Consider the following 17496-nt stretch of genomic DNA (forward strand, 5'->3'; position numbering starts at 1 on the left):
ACTAAGCACATGGGCCGAGTGTTTGACTAGCTGTAACTCAGAGTTCTGAAACAGCCACCTGTGGTAACAAGTTACACCAGTGTATATGAAAACGACCCACCTCGTTGGTTTTTACATTAGAGTACCAGCAATATAATCCCCGGTATCATCCTCTTGTTCAAAACAAAGCCTAAATACCAAAGGGTCAACCAAAATGAAGCCTTTTCTTCTGTGTGTGGAACTTGGGCCATTTTTTTCTGGAAATGTGGCTAGTTGCAGAGGAAAGTTGTTACATTTAAAAAGTAAGTTTATTAGGTAAATAATTTCAATTGCCCAAGTTTTTCTTTAATTTTTTTTGTTTGTTTTTTATATTTTAACTTATTTTGTCTTTGTGCACTAGTACATACACATGCATGCCTGGAGGTCAGAGGACCACGTGTGAGAATTGCTCCTCTCCTTCCAGCATGTGGGTCCCAGGGATGAAACAAGTTGTCAGCTTAGTGGCTGGCACCCTTACCCGCTGAGCCACATGGCCAGACCTCACTGCTGTGCTGTAACCTTCTGTTCCACTAGCATGACCAGGCCTTGCCAGCTCCATGCTGAGTACAGGCCTAGGTGCTGGAGTTTGTGTTTCCTAACTCAGGAGGGACTGCAGATTCCTTACCATGGCCTTGCTCCTGCCTTTCCTGGCCTGCCACTCTCTCTGCCCCACCTCCTCTGGCCCGCTGCCTTGTTCGTGGCACCTTAGTAACATCAGTCTCCTTGCCTCTTTGACCTTCTCATTCTTTAGCTTTCAGCTCAACTGTCTGTTCCACGAGACCCAGTCTGCCTGCCTGCCTAGTAATATTCGTTCCAACCCCTGGCTATTTCCTTGATAGCATATATGCTTTCGTCATGTTGTGTGCCTGTTTCTACTTATTTTCTGTCTGCTTACCTCGTGTCTTGTACTATCTATGCAGTGCCCAGCAAACAACATGGCAAATTTTCCTAAGAAGTTCATTCTCCTCCCTTCTTTCTCTTCCCACCATACAATTAAAGATGGCCTTTCAAATACTTGATGTCACAGAAAGCTCTACCAATGATTAGAGGCCTCTCTCTTCCCCAGAAGGTAGAATCTTCTTTTTATTCACTCGACAAATATTTAGAGACCCTCTACTCCAGGCACACAATGAACAAAGATGAATACGATACAGTTCCCTTCTGCAGCTCAAGATAAATAGAGACAGAGAGAGATGTGTGCGTCTGGAGGTGTCTGTTTTTCAACACAAACCCACACTAGTCTGCCTGCGAAGGGGAGGCATACAGATCAGCAGCCACCTACTTGAGAATCGCTGCTCAAAAATAGCTTCCCACAGACTTGTCTCCTGTGCCTAAAATTCCATCAAGAGCGTTTCCTCTAGGAGATGGAAGGTGGGTGATGTGATAGACAGATGACTTGCTAGCGCAGTAACTCCTCAGCACTGAGCACAACATGAAAACAGCAAGAATGAAAATCATGCAGAGTCTTAAATGAGCACCCAGCGCTGCATGCTGTTTGTCAGTCTCGTGAGCCGCTTGGCCTCAGTACAGACGGTCTGCATGTCACAGGGCTCTTACCACTTGGAATTGTAAACCAAGCCCTAAACGAGGTTTTCCATGTATCAGGAAAAACAGTCAACATTTTTCTTCCTTATTAAGAATGGTAGTAAAAGAGCTTATGAGGGAGAAAATAAAATCTGATTTTCAAGTTGTCAAGAAACATCATGATAAAATGCAATCGGTTTAGCCAGGAAACAAAATGGCCAACATAAATTGTTAGAAGTACTCCCACAGCTGTAAGCAGCTGGGGCTCCTGCAAGGCAACTCCTTCCTTTATCATTGCTTCCATCTGGTTTATTTTTCCTTGCCTTAATTGTACATGCATTCTAGCATACAAACAATCACACGTGCCTGGGAACATTTACCCACATGTCCTATTCCGCCTCCTTAATAAGGAAAACAAAAATTGTATAAAGCATAAGGGCTCATTAGATTTAGTCCCTTCTTTTGCCCAAACATTTTGCTTTTATTTATTTATTATTTTATGTGGCTTAGTGTTTTGCCTGCTGGTGTGTCCATGTAAGGGAGCCAGATCCCATATAATGGAGTTACAGACAGTTGTGAGTTGCCATGTGGTGCTGTGAATTGAACCCGGGTCCTCTGTATGAGCAGTGTTCTTAACTAACCTCTGAGCCACCGCTCCAGCCCTGCCCAGATAAATTTGTATTGTGGGCTTGATTCGCTTGTTTCATCACAAGTTTCATCTGGAGACCTTCAGTGGAAGGGTTCTTAAACAACAGAGGCCAACTTCTGGAGCTGTGGTAAAGAAAACTGTAGGCTACTTCATTGCTGTTTTCATCGCTTTTGGATTTTTGTTTTTATATGAAAAGGGTGACCAGTAATGTTACTTTTGCTTTAATTTGCAAACTGCAAAGACACACCATTAGCATGGTGATCATTATTTATTTATATATTCATTAACAGGCAAGGAAGTGATGCCCTCCTAAAGCCAAGGAGAACCACGTAGCCATGGTTTCCACCCCACAGCCTCCCTCAGGTGGACAGCTCTTTTGAAGTGGTTTTGTTGGCAATTAAGTGCAGTTATAGTCCTGACATGACACTCTGCATATACCTGTCCTGAATGGTTAAAATCCACGCCAACCAGAGGGATCTGAGGTGAAGGCTTCCTCTACAGGGCTGGGCTGCGTGCAGGATCCATTTCCTATCACAGGAAAACCAAAAGCAGCTAGTGCTGAGGCCTTGCTAGCAGCCAGCCACTTTTCCTGTAGCCTTTAATGCATTATCTCATTTAGTCCTCACAGCAACCTCCCAGGAGTCTTTGCTGCTAAGCAAATCATTAATATTCCAGGGCTGCAGTATCCTGCAGAAAACCTTAAGCACTGGGCCATCCTGATACCTTCCCTGGGATTAGGGCTTTCTGGAGCAAGGGTCAAGGAGATGCATCATGAACTAGGCAAGCTCAGGTTTTGCGCATTCTTTTTTGTCCCTTTTGACTTTTATTTATCTTTTAATTACAGGAATGGTTTGCTATTTAAAAATTAGCAAAAGTATATAAGATTACAATTAAAACTATACCTGTCCCCTCTTAATCCTTACATTCTCTCATGTTAATGGGTGGTGCAATCTTTCGGGACTTCTAAGGGTGGATATGAACATAGTTTCCTTTTGAGTAAACATGTATGGGATCAACTCTGTATCCTGCTTTCTGCCTTAATCCTTTTTATGTCAGAATATGTACACTGTTTTGTGCTACACAACGGGGACCGAGTAGACCACTGCATAAATAAATCCTGACATGCGGGTGCTCTTCAATCTATGTTAAGCTATGTCTCAATACACTCATTATAAACTGAGAACGTCAGGTCAAAATGTATTTACTGTACCTGAGCTCCTCAGCATGATTACCTTCGCAGCAGAGCGCCCTATAACTGATGTGCTGTTCACTTCGAGCTCTGTGGCTGGCCATGCACTGTGGCTCCTCCAGTCTCTACCCAATTCATCATTTCTTACATCCTGAAGTTACACTCTTAAATCAGGAATCAGCTCTGCTGCTCTGGCCCCTTATTAATAGACAGTGGTTTGCTTTTTTACTTTCATGCAATGTTTTATTTGTGTGTACATGCATGTGTGCGCACACAGAGGTCAGAAAAGAGCATCAGATCCTTTAGAGCAGGCGTTTGCAGGATGCCCAGTTTGTTATGTGGGTGCTGGGATCCAAACTCTGATATTTCTGATCTCTCCAGCCACCAACAGTGTTGATTTTTGTGTTTTGAATTTTTTTCCTTTTAATGGCTTTTTTTAAAAAAAAATAAAATAATATGTCAGTGTGTGGGTTTATGCGCTTGAGGGCAGGTGCTCACAGAAGCCAGGGGCATCAGATCTCCCTGCAGCAGCAGTTGTAGGCATTTGTGAGCTGCCTGATATGGGTAGTGGGAATTGAACTCAGGTCCTCTGCAAGAGCAGCACAAACTCTTAACTGCTGAGCCATCTCCCCAGCCCTCAGTGTTTTAATAAATATGCTGTTTGTGTATATTTTTGCTTGTTTGATGTTTCTATGGGACACACTACTAAAAGTAAGACTACTATCCAAAAGGGAGAACCCACATTTTTTTTTTTTTTTGGTTTTTCGAGACAGGGTTTCTCTGTGGTTTTGGAGCCTGTCCTGGAACTAGCTCTTGTAGACCAGGCTGGTCTCGAACTCACAGAGATCCGCCTGCCTCTGCCTCCCGAGTGCTGGGATTAAAGGCGTGCGCCACCACCGCCCGGCGAGAACCCACATTTTTGATAATGAAATTGCCTTCCGATTTCCATCCCTATCAAAAGTGTATGAAATGTTCATTGTCTTTTACCCACTAGCAGTAAGCATGTGCAGGGGTTTTATTTTTGCATCCATAATTACATAAAATGTATTGTTACTTTTTAAATCATGTGTGTGTGTGCATGTACTGAATACACATGTATGTGAATGCGGGCACCTTGGAAACTAGAGTATCGGATTTCCCTGGAGCTGGAGCCTGTGAGAACTGAATTCGGGTCCTCTCCAAGAGCAGCAAATGTTTTTTAACCACTGAGCCATTTCTCCAGCACCATTTGTGGCCTTTCTTAAGCTAGGTCTCATATGCACTTTGGCGCTTTGTATTTGTATGTGAATTACTCCCATGTCCACCCCAAGTTCTCTCCTGTCTGTCTCTCTTCGTCTCTGCACTTTTGAGATCAAACACTCCCTTCCAACCCCCTTCAATGGAAGACATACAGAGAACAAGGGGAAGGTGAGCTGCTGAAAGAAAGCCAGCGCTTAGGCATGAGAGACAAAGTGTCCCCATTGGGACATGTCTGCCTTAAAAGGAGGCTGCCCAAGGGGGCAATGCTTACCTCCAAAGGCTTCAACAGGAAAAACTTTCCAGTGGGAAGATCTTTCTGGACTCTCATTATCAGAGTCAGCGCTTGTTTTGCTATTATGATGGAGCAATCTCCTGTCTGCTTGGGACTTGCAAGGTCTTTGACTAAGTGTTCACACCTCTGCACCTTTATCTAAGGGGTTAATCAGAAATGCAGATAAAAATAATGCTTGTCACAGAATTGGTTATTAGACCAGAAAAAACTTTAAATGTCTGAGAACAGAGAACAAGTTAATGATAACTCATCAATATATCTAATGAAATACAGTTCAGCCTTTGAGCACTTTATCTAGATTTTACATTTGCGCGTGTGTACATGCTCTTTTGGGTGCCACAGTGCACATGTGGAAGCCAGAAGACAGTTTGCAAGATGGCTCTCCATCCATCATGTGGGCCCCAGGGATGGAACTCAGGTTTCAGGCTTGGCAGCAAGTGCCCTTAATCACTAAGCCATCTCACAAGTCCAATTCAACATTCTAAGCGATGCTGGAAGAAGTACACTCAGTGTCATTGGAAAGTATTTTATATTAGGTATATTTGCAAAGGATAAAAAAAAACCCAGTGAAGTAAATGTAGCAAAATCCTAATAGGGAATTCTATTTGGGTAAAGGAAATATCCCTTTTCAACTTTTGGGCATATTTTGTTTGGAGGAAACTCCCCTCATACTGCTGTTAGCAGAAAAAGTATCTTTACGTGCAGGTAAGTAGAATTTCAACAGCTTTTAAAACTAACCTGGAGACTTCTGAGAACTAAACCTGCCTATCAAAGTTCAGTTGTAATGACTCAGACTTAAGAAATCCACCACACCTGTGCTGTGGTTGGCACCCAGCAGGCACCTGGTCCCGCCCACTTTCTCAGCCAACTCTGATGGGAAGGGAACAGGGAAAGGAAGAACCCAGAAAGAAGCCCAAAGAACTAGGACAAATGAATTTTCTAGCAATCATCAGCAGCTTCTCTGCCTCAAAGCAGATTTTAATTGCTCAACAGGGGGATCCGCTTTGTCCTGAAAGCTTCCTAGAGGGAGATTTAAGTGAGATGGGTCTTGGCCAAGAAAATGCATCCTACTAAGGCCCCCTGGCAAGCCAACTGCATGCTGAAATACTTTGCCCCAGAGAACACTCTCCCTTACTGCCAGTCTTCGGACATGGGCAGTGTTGTTCAGAAGCCCAGAAGCGATAAAGATCACTTACATGGCGCCTGGTGATAGGGCCCTCCAGGACAATGATACTGATAGTTCCATGGAGCCTGTGGGGACGGATTGAGAGGAGGCCTCTGTGCACATGCTGGATACCTCTGAAGTTCACACTGAGGGAACTCCTGGGACCTCAGAGGCCCAGGGAGGTCTTGCAGGTAACATGTGGAGGTGAGGGGCAGTGGCCTTTCCAGCTGCCTGATGCCCAGGACGTCTTGGGGCTGGGAATCATACCCAGTGTCTATTGTGGGCACATCTGGGGCTGTTCTGTTCCTGTGGGGTCGGGACCGAGATACTGTCTCTTGGCCACCACTGGAGGAGTCAGCCAGAGCATTAGGCAAACTTGGGTCTGACGTGTCTGAGTCATGGCCAGTATCTGGAGAGGCTGCCGAAAGCTGAGCTCCCAGCCGTCTATTGCGTTTTTCCAGAAGTGAAAACCGGTGCTCAGGAGGGAGGGCGCCAAGCACAGACTCCGACTCAGGCTCACTGGCTTCGGATGAGCATGAGCAGAATCCCTTGCCAGGATCAGGGTGCCTTCTAAAGAAACTGGCATCACTCTCCTCCAGGACTTTAGTGCGCAGGTCAGTGACCTGTTGTGACACGGGCTGGTGATGGGCAAGTTTCAGGGGAGGAGGGCGAGCCTGACAACGGTCTCCTGAATCATAGCGAGAGGCTTGGCGTGCTGACAAGCTGCTGGGTGCCATGTTCCTTGTATTTGGAGCAGGTGGTTCCAATTCCTCTTCCAGGGAATATTCTGGGATTGGTTTCAGCAATTGACTCGGGAATGGTTCTGATTCGTCAACCTCCACAGGAATGCTTCGGCTCATTCTAGTTTCTGGAAGAAGAGAAAGCAAGCCAGTCTCAGAAGATAGAGCATCTTCTGACCTTAAAGGACCTGGTTCAGGATGTGGTTTAAATTAACAGTCGTGTGACACCGCTGTCTGCGGGGCCCCAGTCACAGCGAGTGGTGTACTCAGCCATTCCAGGCAAAGGCAATAATGTGTATTAAGATATTTTATCTGGAAGGCAATTGAAGAAATATGACCAGAAGTCATTGTGTGGTAGGAACTGCTTACCAGCAAGGGGAAACCACGGCTGAAAAGCAACTGCCGCTTACTGAGAAGAGAGAGATTATCAGAAAGTGGGCTGCCTTGTGTGTTTGGAATGCATGATGCAAATAATCCCAGGAACTGATGGGGAACAATCTCCAGGATGTACTGTTGTTTGTTTTGTTTTTTTAAAAAAGTGAGAAGCAGGACACTGTGTCTGAAAAGAGGAGTAGCTGTGTGTGCCGTGTGCATACCCTTCTTTATGGGTGTAACTGCGTGATGTACACAGACCTGCACTGAGGGCAGTCAGAAGTGCAATGAGAGTTTTACCTTTTGAACTTACATTTTATTTATTTTTTACTCCAGTTGGCTATTGCTTAATAACACTAAATAAACCTAATAACACTAAATATGTTTCTTAGAAAAAGAAAGCACAAGCTTAAAAACAGGTCATGGTGACATTTTCCATTTAACAACTTGGGTCGTTTGGAGGATGTATTTACCTCCGGGCACTGGGCCTGTAATGAAGGAAGCCATGACTAAAGGCTTGTCCAACTACCCTTGGCCCCCAGAGCAGAGCCCACGATCCAAGCAATACTGCTTTTATCTCTAGAAATCGACTTAACACAATGGGGAGGAGGAGGAGCTTCCCTTGTCTGTCTAATCATTAGCTGGTTGCTGGATGCCCAGCTGTAGGGCAAACAGAGGAAAGCCTGGGAGATGGGGTGCTATTGGGACACTAGGGGGTTCACAGGAGGCTGCAGAGCAAGTGTTGTAAGAGTGAGTGAGTAAGTGTCGGAAATCCTGGTGGTTCATACTACAGAGGGCCTCTATACACAGCACACTTCAAATTCCAACTTTGGATCCATGCAGTGTTTCAGCCAGCCCTGTTTACGGAGAGCCTAGTGCGTGTAAAGTCATAGAGTACATAAATTATTGTCCTAAGCTAGCTTTGGAGAATAGGAATTTCCAGTCTTCTACACCGTGTGCCCACTCCAATAAGAGAGGGCAGCCTGCACGACAATGTTCCCCTTTCACAGAGCGGGCCAACAGTTTGCTTCTAGATGGAACCCAGGGCTTTCCAGAGTAGACAAACATCTACTACTAAGGTAGAGCTTTGGTCCCTGTCCACTGGGCTTAACTGTCTGCAGAAAGCCAGGCATGTTAGCACATGACTATAGTTGCAATTTTTACAGAGGCAGGAGAATCACTTAGGCTGAGGAACAAAGCATTGCTCTTGCTCCCTTGCTGCTGCAATCCTGTGCTCTTCCTGGCACACGGGAGGCAGCCTCAGCTTCCAGCTGCCCTCAGCCGTCCCTTCCCAGGCTGTCGTATACATCTCTTGGAAGAGATCCCGCCCTCTAACTTGGTTAGAGCTTTTGAAAATGACTAAGAACCTACCAAAAGATAAAAAAGTAGCCCGCCATTTTACTATTTTAAAATCATTTCCTCTTATCCTTACAGTTTGTCTGCAGCTACAAAATGGGATACACTGTGCAGCATGCTCTTCAGCTCAGTCGGCTGGGAAGCAGAAGCTGTCTCTCGGGTGGCCGAGGCTGTGGGAGCTCCTGCTCGCCTCCCTGAGCCCACGGATAAGTGAGAGGGTGAGGAGGGTGGACAGTGATGACATTCTGCCAGCTCTTGTCATGTGATTCACATCCCTTGCTCAAACTGCAAACACTTCGGGTGCAAAGGCTCCTAATCTCTGCGGGTTTTCAAATGTGGATTTCTGAGAAGTAACTTCCTACCCGAAGCAAAGTTTCAGATTTGACTTTTCTAGCTCTGCCAGGGAGGCTAATATCACAGGTGACAAGTGAGGCCATCTCACATGACTTAAAACTGGTCTGTAAGGGGCACATGGCCCCTCAGGTGTAGGAAACAAACCTATCATGGCAATGACAACCCTCACAGTAACACTGTAGCATCAGTAATCACTACAAAATGAGAATGGACCCCGAGGTTTGAAATGAGTCACCACCAAATACACACAGACAGCAAGCCCTTACTCCATGTTAGTGGCCCACCCCCAAGGCATAAGCTCAATTACAATTGTTTGCTTTTTAAATGTCTACAGGTAGTGCAGCATGAAAGGAAGAACAAGGAGACAGTGAAAGCTCACCAGAAGTATTCCTAAAGACACGGACAGCCTGTGCCTCCTGTGTCTCTCGATCTGACACAGAGAGAAAACATGCAGGCAGGCAGCAGGACCTACCCCAGGGCCTTTGCACTCGTTCTCTCTCAGAATACCCACATGGCTCCCTTCCTTTCTCCTCAATTGTCGCCTTCTCAGTGAGGTCCCCCTGGACTCGCTTGGTAAAGTGTTTCCAGTCTCCCTCCCTTCCACGCCCTCTCTGTTTTCCCATCCTCTTTAGCAATCATTACCATCTTACATATTCCTCCGAGATAATGTAAACATTTAATCCTGTTTGCTTCCAAAATATAATTCACCACATTGTGGCTTGTCAGTCCACTACCCACAGCCCTGACCAACACCTAGAACCACACCCGGCACTGGTAGACGCTCAGTAAAGGTGTGCTGACTGAATAAATGGTCGCTGTCTACTGTACAGCAGTACTTGCAGCTGGATGGTTCCCTGGCAGGGTTGGCATTTGTAGACCTGGAACCTCCCAGCTCCAGCCCTGGTCAGAACTGGTCAGCCCTCTCCCTGACAGTCACAGGGAGCAGCTGCACATAGGTTAGAGGGGTTAATCAAAGATGCAGTTTTCACTGTAGTAAGATATTGTAAAAATATTATTCCTTAAAAACAGCCCAGTATTTCTCCACTGCTAACCATTCCCACTTTTCTTGTTTTCTTCTAGGCTCACTCCGTATTCTGTTCATGTGACTCTCACCCTGCTGTGGCCTGTACTCCAGTCCCTGACACAAGGCAAGTCCGGGCTGATGTAGAAAGTCCCTACTCAGCTAGCCATGACTTTGGAGAAAGCCCCTGACCTCTGAGTGGACAGAAGTGGACGCGCTGGATGTCAGCGCGTGGGAGCCCTGGAACCTGCACTGCTGGGACAGCTCCAAAAGACTAGGAAGCACAGGCTTGTCATACCTGGAGAATAAGAGCATGCCTGCCACACTGTGGCCCTCTCTGCGGGAAGGGAGAGGCTAGGAGGAAACCTGGTGGGTGGGGTTATGGCTGGGACTCCTGGAATTCTCAGGGCAGTTGCCAGGCTCTGCTTAGAGACTATGATAGGGCGGGGCCTCCATGCTGAGGGTGAGCAGATTCTCCCTTGCTCTACGAGGAGGGAAGAAAGAACTATCAGAATTGTGAGTCTGTGGCCCTTGACAGAGCCATTTCACCTCTGCGGAGAAGTGTGCACATGGTGCCAAACGGAGTCTGTAAAGACGAGGGTGCAGCAAAGACTCGAGACAGAATGACTCTGGGTTCAAAATCCATTGTGTATCTGGACAATGAATACGCTGTCTTTTCACAAATAATGGGGAAGTGCCACGCGAACTGAAGTGGAAACAGCTCCGAATGTATTAGTTTTTTTTAAAAAAATAAAAGAGCCACATGGCTGTCTGTGATGTAAGACTGTACGTGTGTGTCATCTCCTAGAAACTAGAATAGTGGTTATCTCTGGGCAGGGAGCAGGGGCATTCACTTTCCAGAGCGGCCTGAGCCTTTCCTAATGTGTACCGAGTATGTATCTGTCTACTAGAATCTTTGTTAGAATACCATTGTCCTGGTGTCCACAACAATTAAGAACCAATGCCAACCGTGACTCCCACTCCACCTCCAGAAGCCCGTGAACTCTCCAGAATACGAAAGACAAAACAGAGTGCCTATTGGTTGGCTGAGCTGCAAACAGAGGCTACGTACCGAACAACTGCCAGAGTGAATGGCCGCCACAGTGAACGGCCACAGTCAGGAACCATAGACCCTCTGTTCCAGCTCCAGAGACAGCAGCCTTCCTCATGGAAGTCTCGCTCACCCACTTCGGGCCGAGAACTGCAATTGCTGTGTTTCCAGCTCTTGTGTTTGGATTCCCTGTTCTTTTTTCTTTTTGTGAGAGAGGGTATCACTGCACCAGTCATATCCGTGACTGCCCTGGAACTACACATAGACCAGGTTGGCCTTGATGTAGCCTCTGCCTCCTGAGTGTGTGTGTGGGGGGGGGCTGTTTTCTTTTTTATGTGTATGAGTGTTTTGCCTGCCTATATGTTTGGCACCACACCTGTGCCTGGTGCCCTGGAAGGTCAGAAGAGGACACTGGATCCCCTGGAACTCGAGTTACAGGCAATGGAGAGCTACCATGTAGATACTGAGAACTGACTGGGTCCTCTATAAGGGCAGCAGCCTCTGATCACTGAGCCATCTCCCCAGCCCTCTTCATTCTCCTCTGTCAATTTCTCCATCTCTCCCCAAACCTCTGGCTTTCCTCTTCCCCTCCCAGGTCCGAGGCTGTGTCGTCTACTCTCCCCCAGCCCCCAGCAGGACCAGCTATGCAGTCAAGACACTCCCCACCCAGGATGTGTGCCCCTGGTTCTCTTTCTAGAATTGCTCACACTCCTTCCTCCCGCCTTTCTCTGCACACAGCCCTGCACTCGGCTCAGATCTTCCCTACCTTGTCAGCGCGCACCTTCACTCACCAGAGTCCTAGAAAGGAGCTCATTGGTGTCCACAGACCTCTGTGATCTCACCAGGACCTTGGTCCCTCTGGTCACCCTGGCCTCCCCTCTTGCATTCCATCAGACGGCTTCCTTCCCCTTCCTGTTTGAAACCCAAGGCTCCCCCAGGACACAAGTTAACAGACCTAAGGTCACGGTCATGCTCACAGTTCGCCGTGGCTCTGACTTACAGGTGGTTTTGCCCTGAATCAACACGTATTTCTCAGGTGTGAGCTATTCTCAGAACTTAACTCCTTCTGGATGCAGACATCTGGACTGTGATTGCTTCCCTACCAGCTGTGTAATTAAATGTCATGACCATGACAAAGTTGCTTCTCTGTGTCATTTTTCTAATCTACAAAAAGGAAGGACTAGCAACTCTGACCCATAGGGGTGATACAAGGCTAAAAAGTATAGCATGCCCAATGCCGAGTCTGGTCCACATCCAGTTCTTAAGTTACTTTTATCCCAGCGAGAGACTTGGCTTTGGAATAGTTTTTCTAGATGCCGTCCCACACAGGTGTACCAGCTACAAAGAGTGTCATCCGATCCTAGTTTATGGGGACCGTAGCTGTGTAACCAGCAAGTGTACACGAGAGGACTCCACATTTGATTCATGGCAGCTCACCTGGTCCTGGGCCACAGGCAGAGTGAGAGCCCCATTCTGCTATTCCTCCATGATACGCATTAAAGAGCTTTGCGAAAGCCACACGGGAGATTGGTGAAGGCAAACCTGCCTAAGGATCTGTCTCCCAGCAGAGAGAATGGTGGAAACAAACCATTGAGTTCCGTGCTTGGCACATTTTCCCTACAAAGGACCAAATAGCACATCCTTTCTGGTTTATGGTTCATATGGTGTCTCTTTCTTGTATTCCAGTGTGTGTGTGTGTGTGTGTGTGTGCATGTGTGTGTGTGTGTGTGAGAGAGAGAGACAGAGACAGAGACAGAGACAGACAGAGACAGAGACAGAGAGAAGTTTCTTATTCCCCTGAGGCAGGGTCTCTCACTGAACCTAGGCTGACTGGCAGGTGAGGTCCTAGGATCCACCCATCTCTGATCCCCAGCACTGGGTTAAAGGCCTGCACAGCCATGTACATCTTTTTCCATGGTTCCTGGGGATTTGAACTCAGGCCCTCATGCTTGCCCAGCAAGACTCTTACCCTCATGCCTCACTGTGTGGGGTTTGTTAAACACAAAGCTAGGGGCTGGAGAGATGGCTCTGTGGTTGAGCATGTATACTGCTCATGCAGAGGGCCTGCGTTCTGTACCCAGCATCCATGGATGGCTTAGAACAACCTATAACGAGTTCCAGAGGGACCTGGTGCCTCTGCCCACCACAGACAACCTTACTCACATGCACATACCATGCCTCCCACACACAACTAAAAATCAAAAAAGAATTAATATAAAAATACTTCTTAGCACTAGGCTAGTATAGAAAGACCTCATGGGCTACCTTTGGCCTAAGAGCTGATAAAGACTATGCTGATGTAGCAAAATGCAAACCTAATAAAATGGCTCTAGTTAAGACTCTTAGCTGTTCCTGTTAATACTTACTGAATATTGTGCATAAAGTCGTTACAAGGATCTTTACACACAGTATAAAAATACTCATTTAGTTCTCACTGTGACCTGAGTTGATAGGGGCTGTTGTTGGCTCTGTTTTATAATGGGGAAACTGAGGTACAGGAAGGTTAAAGAACTTCCTCAAGGTCCTATGCCCTGTAGCAGTTCAGCTTAGAGCCCGAGGGCAGAGCCGTCTGCGTTGATGCTCTATTTATTTGAGAGGGCCTAAGTGGGAACTGCTAGCAACTCCGTTCTAAGTCGGTTTCAGAGCCGTCACCTTGACCTGCAGAGGCGTGGGTGCGCGTCAGTGAAGGAGGAAGCCTGGGCATCTTTCTCTAGTGCCATTGCAATGGAGGGCGCTCTGGACCTGGAGAGGCATGGGTGCGCACACCTCCGGTGTTCACCGGACCCCACAGGAGGAAGCCTGAGCGACTTTCCCTCGTGCCATTACAATGGAGGGTGCCGACTGCAGAGGCATCTTGATTTGGAAAAAAAAAAAAAAAGCCCTTGATTGGATCTCATTAAATTTTAATCATAAACTGAATTCAAAATAAATTGAAACCTGGATGACAGAGCACAAACAAAGGGCAGTGATAAATGGCAGTGCAGCTGGGACGGGGACAGCGTCCAAGGGACATCTCCGAGGCAGGGACGGATGGGATGTAATGAAGGTGCTGGGTCCCTGGAAGAAGACAAATAACAGACAAGGAACAGAGGAAGGGCGAGTGAGCAGCCTGAGTAATTAATAAACGCCGCCACAGCTCCTGAGTAATCAAGACTAGCTAGTTACCAACTGATTGGATTTGGGCTTGGTTTTTTTGAGACACTGTCTCATGGAGCCCAGCCTGGCCATGGAATCCTGATTCTCCTGCCACCACCTCCTAGATGCTGAGATTATAGACAAGCCCCACTACATCAGGCTAGATTTTGTTTTAATTTTTTTGTGTTGTTTTGTTTTTTCAAGACAGGATTTCTCTGGAGCTTTGGAGCCTGTCCTGGAACTCACTGTTGTAGACCAGGCTGGCCTTGAACTCACAGAGATCTGCTGGCCTCTGCCTCCCAAGTACTGGGATTAAAGGTGTGCGCCACCACCGCCCAGCTGGATTTTTTTAAAAAATATGTATGTGTGTCTGTGGACTTGTGTGTGCAGTACACGTGTGTGTGTGTGTGTGTGTGCTTGTGAAGGCCCAAGGTGGACACCAAGTATGTCGCCCAGTTGCAGGCGCATGTGTGTGGAGGACCGAGCCCAAAACCACGTACCCTCTTAGGTCACTCTCCACCTTCTGTATCGAGGCAGGGTTTCTCCCACCTGGACTTCGTGGGTAGTATGGCTAGCCAACTTGCTCCAGGAGTTCCCTGTCTCTGTCGCTAAGCACTGGGGTTCTAGGGGGTCTGCCACACCCACTTGACTGGTAGGTGGGTTCTGGGGATCTGAACTCCAGTCCTGAATTATTTCATTCTTAAAAAAAAAATACAGTTTGGGTTACTGATAAGGTTGAAAAGTCCTAGAGACATATAGCATGAATATTTCAGGGGGCCATAATAAATAAATAGATACATTTATAGTTGGGAGGATCCTGAAATCCAATTTGGATCAGATACTTTTAATTACAGATCCTTGGGGTATTTCTTTTACTCTCTGGGAATAATTTAAATTTTCTTTTTACGTTTGTTTTTTTCTATGGTGTGTTGCCATGGCGCCCATGCACAGGTCAGCAGACAACCAGGCAGGAGTCTGTTCTCCGTTTTCTACCATGTAGATCCCTGGCATCAAGTTCAGGCTGTCAGCCGGGTGGCAGGCACCTTTAGGAGCTGAGCTATCTTGTTGCTGGCCCCCAAAGAGTAGTTATGTGTGTGTCTAAAAATCACAGATCTTTAGAAATATCTGTAAACTCAAGAATTTCTTCGTCTACTGCCCAAATGTATGCAAATTACCATAAGGCTGTTTTGCTTAGTGGAACCTTGGTTTGGGGAGAACCAGTCAACTCGGGTTCAAACTCAACTGAGCAAGCACTTCCAAGCTTACTTGCAGAATTTCCCTGAGAGAGAAGCTGTTCCATTAGGGCTTGCCAGAGGCTCTGAGGCGGGGTGAGCCTTGGAGACCAGGGAACGTTCTCTGGACTTTGCACAGGAGAACTCACAGCAGGCTGAGGGCAGTCATTAGACTCTCCTCTGGCTAGCTGAAGTGACCTTGGGACTGGAGGACGGAGACTTCTGGGAACGAGACTGCCTACCACACTGAAAGCTGCTAATAAAAACATTTAACGAAACAACCTCAAGCCAGTTCGGGCGCTTTTGTTGCCCTTATTTTGTTTGTCTGCTTGGTTTTGTTTGTTTGTTTGTTTTTGTTTTTGCTTACTTTACGAGAGCTGGTCTTTCTAAAGCTCCCTTTTGTGATTCCTCATTCAGGTCACAGAGTGAAGAAGGGACAGGAAGGAGGGGAAGGGTTTAGAAGAGAGAAGGAAGACAGAACTGCGCTTGCTGTGGCAGGAAGATCTTGTAATCTGAGTACAGGTGCAGAAGGGTCAACGGACAGTCCCAGGAGAAACACAGGAATGTGCAGGGTGGGCCAGTGGCCAGGTTGTCTAGGCAGACGACTCAGGATAGGAAAAGTTCAAAGATGGGCATGAGACCTGTTTACCCTTGGAGAGGAAAGGAAGAGTGTGGAAGGTTGGGCACAGGAGCCAAGTTTCCTTCACCACTTGGCGTTGCCAAGACCCCAAAGTAGACTAGGTCTGCAGTGGGTGAGCGGACAGGCTGTGTGAGGGTCTCCCACCCATCAAATCGCTTGATTTCAGCAGGGCCGTCTGGGAACCAAACCATAATGGTAGCGTGCTAAGGATGCCACATGGATGAAAGGCCACCCTTCCTCAGTGAGTTTATAGCCTGTGGTCCCCAAGAAGGTCTAGGTGCACACCTGTGCACACACCTGTACACCAGCATGCACACCTGTGCACACACACGCACACCTGCACACACACCTGTGCACGCACCCGTACACCAGCACGCACACCTGTGCACACACCCGTGCACGCACCCGTACACCAGCACGCACACCTGTGCACGCACCCGTACACCAGCACGCACACCTGCACACACACCTGTGCACGCACCCGTACACCAGCACGCACACCTGTGCACACACACGCACACCTGCACACACACACACGCACCAGAAAAGTAAGCAGAACACTGAGGTTGGAGCGCACACGGACTCTAGGAGCCACGCTGGGTAGGAGACAAAGAAGGCTGGCGTGGGAGAAGAAACCCTATGTTTCATGAACTAAAAATATCTGGGTGACAACGCATTGAGAAGAAACAGGAGAGGCCTAGGGGACAGCTTCTCGATTCCAAACATTGGCTACTTCTCGTGGAAAGCCAGCTGGACTTTCTGATAAGGAAATGGGATCAAACATTATGGGTCATTTGGTTGAATGTGAGAGGAACGGGAAGTGGCCTGTGCCTCCATCTGCGCTTTTCCGGCAGCAATTGCCTGCAGTCCGTACGTGTATGTTTTTAAAGGCTAATCTAAAATTGCCTGCAGACGAAAACGATTTGAATTCAGGATCTAGCTGAGATTTCCATTCTGCGACGTGTAAAACATTGATTTAATTTAGACAAACCACTCCGCCATCATCTATCTTGCTGAATGCCTGCTAAACGACGCCTGGAAATATGACTTTCTCCTCTTTTAATTTTCAGTCTATTTGAAAATCACTGGCGCCTTCGTCTTGGGAGGTGCGGGCTTGAACGCTTTGTGTCTCTGTACCCTCTGAGAATCCCTGAGTGGAGGATGCTTTCCCTCCAGCAGCCTGTCACACTGCCCACCCCTTCCTCCTGCTTAGCCAGACCCATGCAGTGAAGACATCAGCATGGCCTCATCGCCCATCTCCTCAGGCCTGTGGAAGGGCTGGGAAGGGCAGCACCCAGTTAAGCATGGCTGTGGGGAAGCCTTCACCCATCTAAGCAAGGCTGGGTGGCAGCTGGCAGCCACACGGACCTGCTACCCTGGTTTAGATGATCATGCTTCAGATTTAAACCAAGAATCAGGAACTCGTCACAAGCAAGATGCGATGGAGGCCTGGTGCCCTTATTCCAGAACACACAGAGCCACCTACAAACACCACGAGGCCTACACTAGAGCCTTATAC

At 47.4% G+C, this 17496-nt stretch overlaps 1 protein-coding gene across 2 annotated transcripts in view; it reads right to left on the bottom strand.

The window, feature by feature from the left end:
* Traf3ip2 (TRAF3 interacting protein 2) overlaps positions 1-17496 on the bottom strand; it is a 41315-nt gene that overhangs the window by 21796 nt on the left and 2023 nt on the right. The window contains exon 2 of one of the 2 annotated variants that reach the window (XM_075945228.1): positions 6108-6944. The exons of the other annotated variant lie outside the window; for it this stretch is intronic. Coding sequence (XP_075801343.1) covers positions 6108-6936 — 829 coding nt within the window. The 5' untranslated portion in view covers positions 6937-6944. The remainder of the gene's footprint in view (positions 1-6107; positions 6945-17496) is intronic. 2 annotated transcript variants of the gene reach the window in all.

Source organism: Microtus pennsylvanicus, chromosome 1 (genome assembly GCF_037038515.1).
Source record: "Microtus pennsylvanicus isolate mMicPen1 chromosome 1, mMicPen1.hap1, whole genome shotgun sequence".
In the NCBI taxonomy this organism is placed as follows: domain Eukaryota; kingdom Metazoa; phylum Chordata; class Mammalia; order Rodentia; family Cricetidae; genus Microtus; species Microtus pennsylvanicus.